We start from the raw sequence: 10,917 nt of genomic DNA, 5'->3' as shown, positions 1-10,917 counted from the left end.
GCATAGCTGGCAGGCTGCGTCTCACTGTTACCCAATGGTAGCATGCTGCACTTTTAGTGTGACTGATGCTATGTGAGGAGATGCTGGAAGCCACTTCTGCATCTCTCTCTGGGCAGGGAGCTCTCAGAAAAGGTCACTGCCATGAGCCAGCCACAACTTTGCTATTACAGCAAGAACAAGGAATACTTTTTCCTTCAAACGATATTGAATTGTATTTGTGACTGTAGTCTGGGGGCTGGACCTATCAGTCACGCTCTGCCTGAGGCCACCCAAGGGGGTACTCCCATTCATCTGGTGGTTTTGCTCTACATCATGATAGGGTTTTTCTGCTTTTGTTTATTTATCTGTGGTATGTCGTGGGAGTGCCCAGCAGGATCTCAGGTCTCCTTGGGTAGCAGAGGAGTGGGGCCTGGTGGCTGGCAGGGCTGCCCAGGGCTCAGAGCTCTGTGTGGGAGGTGAAAAGTTCGTTTGAAGCAATGGGGTGGAGGAAGAGACAGGATTTTCTGCATTAAAAGGGCATTTTGTCCTCCCTTTTCCTCCTTGTTCTAAGCTCATGCTCATCTGTTTCTTTCTCTGCCTTTGATAAAGATTTTGTGGTTACAAAACAAACCACATTAGAAAAAGCAGGCAAATGGTATTTGCTGGGCTCCTGGCAGTAGCAGCTTGTGAGAGCCAAAGTCCTCAGCTCCAAGGGATGCGGGCCCAACCTCCATGCCATGTCTTGTACCCACGTGAGCTCTGCCATTACAGTGCAGAGGTCCAGCAGGCTTCAGCTGCAGAGCTGAACTTCATCCAGGTGCCACTGCCAGCACTGGGGAGGTCATCACTGGCTTGTGTTGGTCCCTGGGTACTTCACCTGGAAGGTAAGGGCCAGAATTCTAATGCAACTTCATCTTCCGTGAGTGAACAAGGGGGATCAGGGTATAGGATGGGTGCTAGTTACGGGGCTTACGTGTAGCGTGCATTGCTTTGGCCCCTTGGAGCAGAAACCCACTCATTGTTTTGCAATTATGGTCACACACAAACCATCACAATGAAAACCAGCTTTCCCTGTGTCTTACAACCACCTTGCTTTTCTCATTCTGCGCAGAGTTGTCTAAATAACCAATACATTTTATAGTCCTATCAAGAGAATCAATAAGCCGAGTCTTAGTAATTGTTTCTGGCACTGCCAATTTAGGACCTGGATATCTGCTAATTTACTTCTGCTTTGTGAGGTACTTTCCACATGTCTTAGCTGACAGTAAGCAAAATGTTCACGATCAAGGGATGCATCTATTTTATTACTAAAGAAAAAGGAAATAACATTCATTTTTCCCCTTTCCTTGCCCTCCTCTCCCCAGCAAAATGGTGACATCAGTTACAGAAACCAATAATAAATTATGCTTTTTGGCACAGATAAAAAGGCTTCAAAGGGATCAGATAATCCTGTCCCTTCATAAGGAATCTTACTGCTGCAAACTTGCAGTTCACTATAACTATTTTGGGACTGGGAGATCAATTAACAAATTGTGAAAATCTCCAATCCTAATTAAATCCCACTATTACTTCCAAGAGTGGTTTGTCTCCTCTTTAGGAATAACACTTGATTTAAACAGCTTGTTTGTTTAACAGAAGTTATTAGTCCCTTCAATAACACTTTAAAATCATTATGAGAAAAACTTCACTCGGTTCCAGCTCTTTGAAGTTGTTTTAGTTAATGCCATCTCCCTGTGAGCCACAAGAGCTGATGCGGGACTTGAAAGTTATTTTCAGTGTTACTCTGTGCTTGTTGTGCTCTGCTGTTAACCTGACTTCTTGCAGAGCTGCCTGTGCTATGTGCAGCAAAGCCGAAAGCTACCAATGGTGTGTTTGCTTTTTTAGCTGTTTGAAAGGTTTTATGTTCTCCTTTGAAAGTCTTTGAGTTGGAAGAAACCTTTGAAGGCCATCCAGTCCAACTCCCCTGCAATGAAGAGGGACACCACAGCTAGATCATGTTGCTTGGTGCCCTGTCCAGCCTGACCTTGAATGTCTCCAGAGATGAAGCATCCACCACCTCTCTGGGCAACCTTTGGCCACCACAGACCCTGGTAAAGACCCTATTCCTTCTTATAGCTCCCCTCTAGATACTGAAAGACCACTATCAGATCTCCTCAGCTCTCTCAGCCTATCCTTGCAGGGGAGGTGTTCCATCCTGGGATCATTTTTGAGGTTCTCTTCAGACACACTCCAACAGGTCCATGTCTCTTTTGTACTGAGGACTCCACATCTGGATGCAGTATTCCTGGTGAGGCCTCACCAGCACAGAGCAGAAGGGCAGGATCACCTCACTCAACCTGCTGGCCATGCTGCTTTTAATGCAGCTCAAGATGCGGATTCTTTTGATGCATGGAAAACATGGCTGTACTGCACTTCAGTTATCTAAGGCATTTGTTATCTAGCACTCTGAGATTTGGACTTAGAAGCATCTTCAGCTTATGAAAGTTCATTCTATGAGGGCAGTGGATGAATTTCCACTTAACAACTAGACTGTAATTTGTACAGTAGGAAATTCTCAGAACATTCCCAAAGTTCAGTTCTTACTCAGTCTGTTTTCTACAGCAGCACAAAAACTGCGTCAGATTTGGAGCTGAATTTTGACTTAACAGGGCCTATCCTCCCTTGTTCATATAAAGCAAATTACTGAGCTTTAAAATATTCTTCAACATTTCACGTGCTCTTAAGCTTGAACATTCTTTCAAAGACCCTTACGTGCCTTGGAGATGCAGCTCTGAGAAGCAAGATGTGTGAGTATTGCCTGACAACCAATTCCCTAATTAAAAACATTTTATTATCGAATGGCTTAAGCAGCATTGGATTATCTAAGAATGTAGAAATAATTTTGATATTAGAAAATCAAATAATTGCACTAAGACAGAAGTTGTTGTTTTTTTTTTTAATGTTGCCTGAAAGCGGTTAAACGGAGGTTCCCAGCATTTTCTGGGGATAAAAACTTCCAGTTGATGATTTAGTACAAAATACTTCTCTCTACTGAATATTCTACACAGCACTTAGGAACTGCAGTTCTCAGTTGCTAATGAGAATGAGGGATTGCCAAATACCTTTGGCAATTCCTCAAAGCCATCCAGTAGATCTAGAAGTGGATCTAGAAGCTACAATTTATTGCATGAAGGACCGCTGCCAATTCTGTGGCATAGTTTATGGCTTCAAGCAGGAGCTCATCTGCTGAGGGTTGAAGATGTTTTCAAAGTGAGGACTAGAAGTATCTTGCAGATTTTTGAATCCAGCTTTTTCTTGTTTTTTAGTGTTTATGGATAAAATTGTAACAGTTTATTCCCAAGACTATCCTGCAAATGGCTTACCTTCTGTTTTTTTAAATTGTAATTACCATTTTTTTCCAAATGCATACAAGCACTCTTTCAACTAATGCCCGAATCTTTCTAAACGTGATATAAAAAGGAAATATGAAAGTTAAGTAGAAGCTGTAAGCTGCATTTTAGAGGTAATATAAACGCACTTGGGTGTTTTATAGCCATCAGTATTATCTCCTTTGATGCCTGAGGCTTGTCCCTAGGAGACAGAAAGCAGACACTTCCTGGAATTTCTCTAATTAGCTTGTTCATTTCACTTAATAAAACAAGCAATCAAAAACATCATGTGTTTCATATGCGGGACTCTTAAAAAATAAGAGAACATACCATTCTACGTACATCTGAGCAAGTACAAGCAATTTTGGAATTTTCTAGGATTTTATTAACATAATGAATAGCTGGTCTTGCATTATATATATCTGCTGACAAGACCCACTAATGAGTGTACATACGAGCAATAAGAAAGCTCACATAGAATCATAGAATGGCTTGGGTTGGAAGGGACCTCGAGGATCACAACAAGTTCCAAAATCCCCCACCACAGACAGGACCACCAACCTCCAGATCTGATATGAGAGCAGGTTGCCCAGGGCCCCATCCAGCCTGGTCTTGAACACCTCCAGGGATGGAGGATCCACATCTTCTCGGGCAGCCTGTTCCAGCACCTCATCACTCTTTGTGAAGAATTTCCCCCAATATTAAATCTAAACTTTCTCTCCTTGAGCTTAAAACCATTCCCCCTTGTCCTATCACTGTCTACTTTTGTAAAAACTTGATTCTCCTCCTTTTTGTAATCCTCTTTTAAATACTGGAAGGCTGCAGTGAGGTTTCCGTGCAGTTTCTCTTCTGGCTGAACAATTCTTTAGCCTGTCTTTGCAGGGGAGGTGCTCCATAAGGTCCATTGCTAGAGTATATTCTGACCAGCCGCAAAAAATAATAGTCTTTTGCAGCTGTAAGTAGTTTGGTTTCTTGCCCATCCTTGTGCCACTTGCTCTCAGTGTCTCGTGGAAGCTGTTGTGAGAGGAAGCTCCATGGCTCACACTGTACATCTTTCTGGGCTCCAAGCTCATACCCTCATGTAGATCATGATGGGTCTACATAAGGGTATGGGAGGCAAGTTTTGGTCAATTTTGGTCAAATCTAGCAATTTAGTGATGATTATTACCTGTAATAATTAAAAACATGTATAGCTTTTCCTTTCATTTCACATAATTGAAAGAATTTCCTCTGCGGAGCTGTACTGGAAGTACTTCTAAATTCATGTTTGAAAGCATTAGAGGAGTTTTGATGATGTTAATTGAATAAAGGGGCCAAAAACTAAATAGGCCATTTTAGGATTTTGCATCATTAATTCCTATGTGTGACAATCATCTTAAATCTCACTGCTATGCTGCTCTTAAAATCAAAGGGACTAAAGGTGAAAGCTTGGAAAAGATGGGAATGAGGTGGCTCTTGATATGCAAGTGACCTCTGAACTGAAAGACAGAGAGAATCACTTACTTGAGAAGGTGAAAGTAACCACCCAATGCAGAGCAAAAGGGTTGTTCCATTACAGCCAGCTGTGCACCTTGAATGCTGCGTGCGTCGTTGGTGTTGAAGCAAAGTGGGAGCAAAGGTGAGCACTGTAACTTGCTGCTGTTGTCACCTGTTGAGTGGGAAAAGCTGGCTGTGAAATGTAATTTGGGTGCGTGTTTTCTTTTTAATGGTACATCAGAGCTTAAGATAATTTTTCCAAGACCCACAGATAGTATTTACTATATACCACCTATAGTGCATGATGTAATTCGCATCACATTTATGGATATGCCTTGGAAATCCCATTAAGATGGAGCCCTAAAGAAGTGTCTTGGAAAGGGCTCTGCTCAGGTGGCATAGAGGAGAATGAACTTTTTTCTTTGATGCCATCAAAGTCCAAAACGGCATGTCTCATACCATCAATCTAAATGGAGCAAATTGCTTAGATGTGATTTGCTTATTTTGACAGTTAAAAAAAAAAAAAGAAAAAGATTTTAGTGCCATAGAAATCCCCATACTAGCACTGGTGCAAGCAACACACTGACTATGCCTGGTTTGCAAAGGTTGCTGATTGTTGCTGTACTTGATGCAGGCCTCCTGTCTCCCTCTGTGCCTGGGCAGAGCCAGGTAATATTACATTTAAGTGACTTGGCTATTGGTAATGAACAGCATTGGAAAGGTAAGTTCAAATGACAGTTTTCTCATCAAAGCAAGAAACATTCAAAATACTGGTAGCATGCAGGGACACTTCTGTATTTGTGGCAGACTTGCTGTTTTGCTGAAGTAGCTGCGCTTACTAAATGTTAATTTTAACTAGAAAGCTTAAGAAAGCTCAGCAGTCAGTCTTCCAACTTTTTATTGATGACTTGTAAATTTTGTACGAGCAAGTGGTAGAAACCTGCCTTGCCTTTTCGAGGGAGGAAACGCTGCACTGCAGAGGAGAGGAGCTGTGGAGGCGCTGGGTAACTCAGCTGCTGGCAGTTATGTGTTAGGCTTCTGCTGAGCTGCCCTCCTGCTGCCAAGGGGCAGCTGTCTTGAGATGCTACCCCTATTCATCAGGTAACATTTCACCAGGCCTTCACTTTTACTGTTCCCCATTAATAAGGGACGGCTTTACTTTATGTTTATTTTCCTTCACATAATATTGGATTTACAAGCTGGAAACCTTTCTCTACAGATGGGTATAAATCTTTACAAATGTCAGTAATTAATTTTAAAATCTCATTTATCAATATATAATGAGTGAATTAGTTCAGGTTTGAAGAATAAACGTCTTGTATTTAGGCACAATTCTGCACCAGGCCCTCAGACATTCAGATGGATTAATGGAGGACAACAGTGGGTAGCGGGCTGTGCCCTGTGCCCATGTCAGAAGCAAGAAGCACAGGTGTAGGGGCCACAGTGGAGAGGTAGACACTGGCAGCCAGCCCTAAGTCCCAGTAAGGAGATATAACGCAGAGAATGAAGCAGTGGTAATTGCCTCTGGAATGTTAAGAGCTCTGAGGCTCAGGGGAGGAGGTGAGAAAGCAGCTGAAGGACAAGGAGCGGAGCAGAAAATAGCATCCTGCATCTGTATTGCTCTTATAGAGAGTACAGCCTCGGTACACCCTGAACGTTCCTACCAGGCAGAAGTGTAACTGTGCTTCTCCTACAGAGCGTGGTGCCAACAAACCATTTCTTAAAAGGGAGAGCTTCAAGAGAAACTACATACCAAGATCATCCTTGCTTCCGTGTGAAGCAATGGCGAGGTGCCTCAGCACTGCTAAGGAAATTCCCAGAATTGTTGCTAAGACATCATTGCCAGTGCTCTGAGGTGTGCTGGCTCCACAAGGTATTATGTAATTGTAAGATACTGTTTGTTACATGGGAATAGCCGTGATGATTTTAGGCCTGCTCAAAAGGCAAGATGTGGGAGAAGAGACCTTTGCTTTAGAGAACACAGGGCTGTTTGGGTGCTTTTTCCTCCTGACCCTGTGCCTCTGATTTCTTCCTGATGTGTCTAAGTGTTACTTTCTGTGGACAAGAAAACATTTCTAATATAAACAAGTAGTTGCTAGATAAAGATTTTGGTGTAGTGGCAGAGAAAAAACTGGCTGTGTAATTCAAGGAATTCTGGGGGGAAGTTGACAGTAAATCTCAGGAACTATAAGAAAAAAGTCTGTGTGAAGATGCACCTCCTTTCAAAAAGCAAAGCAAAGACCACGTCGCAGAGGCAGAACGGCAGAGGTTTGTTGTTGCTTCTTCCAATCCGTTTCCCAGCTATTTAAGTCTCATTATAGCCCTGCAATCAGTGTTTCACAGCAGTGCCGCTGCTCCACAAACTTCCACACTTCACACGTGCAAAATAAAAACGAAATCAGGTCCACCGTGCTGCACTTCTTCTGTGTTACTTCTTCCCAAGTGCAAGGACCGCTGTTTCACGCGAAGCCATCACGTCACCCAGCCGTGTGCGCCAGCTAACCCTGCCCGTAAGCGTTTGTTCCCAGGGTGAGAACGCAAGCGCCGGAAGCGAGTTAGGCACGGTGCTTCCCTTCACCTGCGGGATTTTACCGCCGTTCCCGGTGCCAGCTGGCGGCCGCCGGCGGTCGGAACTTCTCGTGCCCGGGGAGCTCTCGGGGCTTCCGCGGGGACCGCGAGGAGGACGCTCCGCCGCACGGCGAGCCCTCCCGCCGCTCTCAAGGCAGCGCTTTGTCCCGGCGCCGCCCCGCCCGGCGCCCGCAGCCCCTCGGGGCCGCGGCAGCCCGGGGCTCCGCACCTGCCGCCCGGCCCCGGCGCTCCTTTGTGCCTCGGCGGCGGGGCGGCCGCGTTGCCATGGGAACGGCCCCGCCGGCTGCGGCAGGAGGGCGGGAGGCGGGTCGTGTGGCGGCGCAAGATGGCTCCCCGAGGCGGCGGGCCGCACTGAGAGCGCGGGCGGGCGGCGGGGAGGGCGGGAGGAGCGGGAGCGGCAGCGGGGCCGCGCCCGGCCCAGGCGGCCCCTCGCGGCCCTCGTCCCCTTGCCCTCGGTCGCAGCCGGCAGCTCCGCGGCCGCGGGCGTTCCGGGCGCGCCCTGCCGCCGCCGCCAAGCGCCGCCGCGCCAATGCCGGCCCCGCCGCGGCCGGCCAGCCCCCGTCTGTGCCATGGCTCTGACCTTGTTCGGTGAGTAGCGGCCCGCGCCCATTGTCTGCGGCGCGGCGGAGCGGGGCGGGGCCGGGAGGGGCGGGGGCCGCGGGCAGGGCGCGGGCACGGCGGCGGGAAAAGTTGCGGAGAGCGGGGTGTGCGGGGCGGCGGGCCGGGTGTGCGGGCAGGGCTGCGGGAGTGGGGTGGGAGGGGAGGAGAGGAGAGGGGATGGGCTGCGCTCTCCGTGCTCCAGGCGCTCTGGAGGGAAAACTGGAGAGCCGCGGTTTGGCTGCTGAGCGCAGGGCTTCTCTGATGAAGCGCGGTCTCAATTTCGCGGTTAAAACACCGTCCAAACAAACACTGCCCGAACAAACACTGCCCGAACAAACACTGCCCGAACGCGCGTTGCTGGCAGCCGCGAGGCGGCACGGGAGCAGTGCGGGGCGGCACGGCCGGGCGCCGCTCCTGCGGCGGGCGTCGATTCTGCGGGACGGAGCGACGCGATGCGATCGTCCCGCGCTGCCCGCGTTGGTGCGGCTCCGTACAACAAGGAGCGTCGTTCCGTCTCTCTTCTTTAAGAGCTGGCACCTGTTACGTTGTGCCCATCCGACGACAAGTTCGGCACGTGTTGCAAAGCAGTTGTCGGCCGGGCAGCTGGCCGTGGCGCCGGGTTAGCTGCGGCGCGGTCCCTGCCGGGCTGCGGATGGCCGCCGCTCGGGCGGGGCGGGCCCTGCGGGGGCCCAGCTCACCGCCTGCTGGAAGCGACAGGCGTTTGCCGCGGTGAGTAGCTGATGTGTGTCCGCGTAGTCTTCGGCTACGGAGTTGAGAGTGCTTTAACTTCAGCTTTTAAACGAAGTAACGCTGTTCTCAGCGGGGGAGTTGGGCTGGGCGACCTGCAAGGGTCCCTTCTGGCTCAAGTGATTCTGTGATGATTCTGTGACATTGTAAGCCGAGCACCTGTTTTTTAGACTCACCGGGTTATTTTTTAACTTCTGTGCGTTTTGTCTGCTTAATGACGTTCTTCTATCAATAAATTTGCGTTACAAAGGAAATTGAATCGGGTTTGCGCGTGCTCTCGCATCTGCTGTTAGTGACGTTGATGCATGTTAAAGCTAATGAGCAAACAGAAGATGGAGCGGTGGGCCCTGCTGTGCCGAGGGCTTAAATAAAATCTTGCCAAGGGTAAAAAAAAAAAAAAAAAAAAAAGATAAATAATCTGAAGATTGCACCCTGCTAAGGAAGCACAAAGAGACAGTAGAAGGGCACAGCAGATAAGATGACTGTATGTTAATAAATTGATGTGAAACCCTTTATAAGTGTAAAAGCAGAAGAGTACATCTTAAACTGTGAGCACAGGAGCGTCGGGGCAGTTGGGTTAGTGCAGGAAGCAAGCGCTATGTATGCAGGTAAAGCTGTGATTCACTTCATTGGAGTTATCACAGCTTCATATGTTACTGTGTCCTCTGAGCTGCTGTGGCTTGTTGCACACTGTCTCTTCACATACAACAACAACAGACCCAAAGGTGCTTGCTTTAAAGCAAAAGAACGGCCTTCAGCTTTTATTTTGGTTGTGGCTGCCTACGGATGGATGTGTTTTCAGTTGCCACGCTGCCTCTGACCCATAGTAACTCAGTGCAATAATATGCCACACAAGAATATAGATGTATTTTTAACCAATTTCAATGTAATCTTCTCACAAATCTGGGAAAAAACAGGAAAAGTGTACTTAAGCAAGTCTGTGTATTCCTGGGCTTACACAGCTATAATTGTGCTGTTTTAAATTTGCACCCTTGGTATGCCAATGAAAGTGTCCTGAGTGAAGCCCTCCCTCAGGACCTGTTTGCTGTGGTTCTGCACTTTCATGTACATTCTAGGCTCAAAACTGCATGTTTTTTTTTAACCTATAATAGTATATCTGAATAAAATTTCACATATTCTTGAGTTGCTTCTAATAGGTGTGCCACAAAGGCTATAAAACTTGAGACAAATTAGCATGTCAGCTTGGGAGGAAAATCCACCCAGTTTGGTGGGTTCCTTTCAATTAATGTGTATATGTGTCAGCACAGCAAGAGCAAGGAGAAGGATGGGAAGTGTTGCGACGTGCCTTTTGCGTGCTCTTGATGTTGATTTATGGCTATTTCAGTGCGTAGTTGAAAGGCTATTCTAAAAGGAGACAGGGCTAGAAAGCAGGATGACATCATAGGTTCCAGCTTGAGACAGACCTGTGGTTATCAGGCAGTTGGAAGGGCGGATAGGCTGCGTTATATCTCCTTGGAAGAATGGCTGGGAGTTCTCTGCTCCCGTTGGAGATTGCCCTTTGCAGCAGAATGCCCAGCTGCTCTGTGTAGCCACTGGAATGCTAGCTGCAGGTGGGGCCTTCAGGGTGTCACTTGGAGGATCTCAGAAGGTTGGCATTCAGTCACCACAGCCTTGTCAGCAGCCTTTTTTTCCTCCCCGCAACCATTTCTTCTTGCCTGCTGCAGCAGCTGAATGGAGTTTAAGCTGCGTCCACCGCTGCTGTTTCAGCACAAAGCTCATGGCTTTGTGCATGGAGGTGTGCAGAGGCTGTGTGCCTGGCTTTGCTGGGAAGCAGCTGAAGGGACCCACAGGTTCTGCTCTGCTGCCTGTCTGTGGATCCTCTTGGAGAGAGGAAGAGCATACAGATGCGTTTCTGAGGCTGGATTCCCCGAGGCCCATTTGCTAATAGCTGGCACTATGGGATGCTGTGGAGGCAAAGCCGAGGTGCGTGCTGTCGCTCTGCTTGGATGGCTGAAGTATGGGAGAGATAACAAACAACATAGAGGAAAAAGAGGACGTGAAGTTGTGCTATTGCTGCAGCTGCTTGTTGAGGGCGCTTTTGCATCTGAGTGTCCTGAGAAGTGTTTAAAGCAAGCCAATGTTGTTTGGAAGAGTTTTTTGTTATGCGTTACTGCTTGTCTGTTCACTTTCTGTTTGC

The 10,917-nt window shown here is 47.5% G+C and overlaps 1 protein-coding gene and 1 long non-coding RNA gene across 2 annotated transcripts in view; one reads left to right on the top strand and one right to left on the bottom strand.

The window, feature by feature from the left end:
- Window positions 1-200: 200 nt before the first annotated feature.
- LOC116232836 (uncharacterized) lies at window positions 201-7,625 on the bottom strand. The gene is made up of 3 exons (XR_004167774.2): window positions 6,577-7,625; window positions 4,851-4,995; window positions 201-856 (listed from the first exon to the last, which is right to left on the bottom strand). It is a non-coding gene; the product is annotated as an uncharacterized LOC116232836 (long non-coding RNA).
- A 259-nt stretch (window positions 7,626-7,884) lies between these two features.
- CHN1 (chimerin 1) overlaps window positions 7,885-10,917 on the top strand; it is an 80,033-nt gene continuing 77,000 nt past the window's right edge. The window contains exon 1 of the mRNA XM_031599442.2: window positions 7,885-8,000. Coding sequence (XP_031455302.1) covers window positions 7,982-8,000 — 19 coding nt within the window. The 5' untranslated portion in view covers window positions 7,885-7,981. The remainder of the gene's footprint in view (window positions 8,001-10,917) is intronic.

Source organism: Phasianus colchicus, chromosome 7, assembly GCF_987193195.1.
Source record: "Phasianus colchicus chromosome 7, bPhaCol1.hap1.1, whole genome shotgun sequence".
NCBI lineage: Eukaryota > Metazoa > Chordata > Aves > Galliformes > Phasianidae > Phasianus > Phasianus colchicus.
This window is presented reverse-complemented; position numbering and strand designations above follow the sequence as displayed.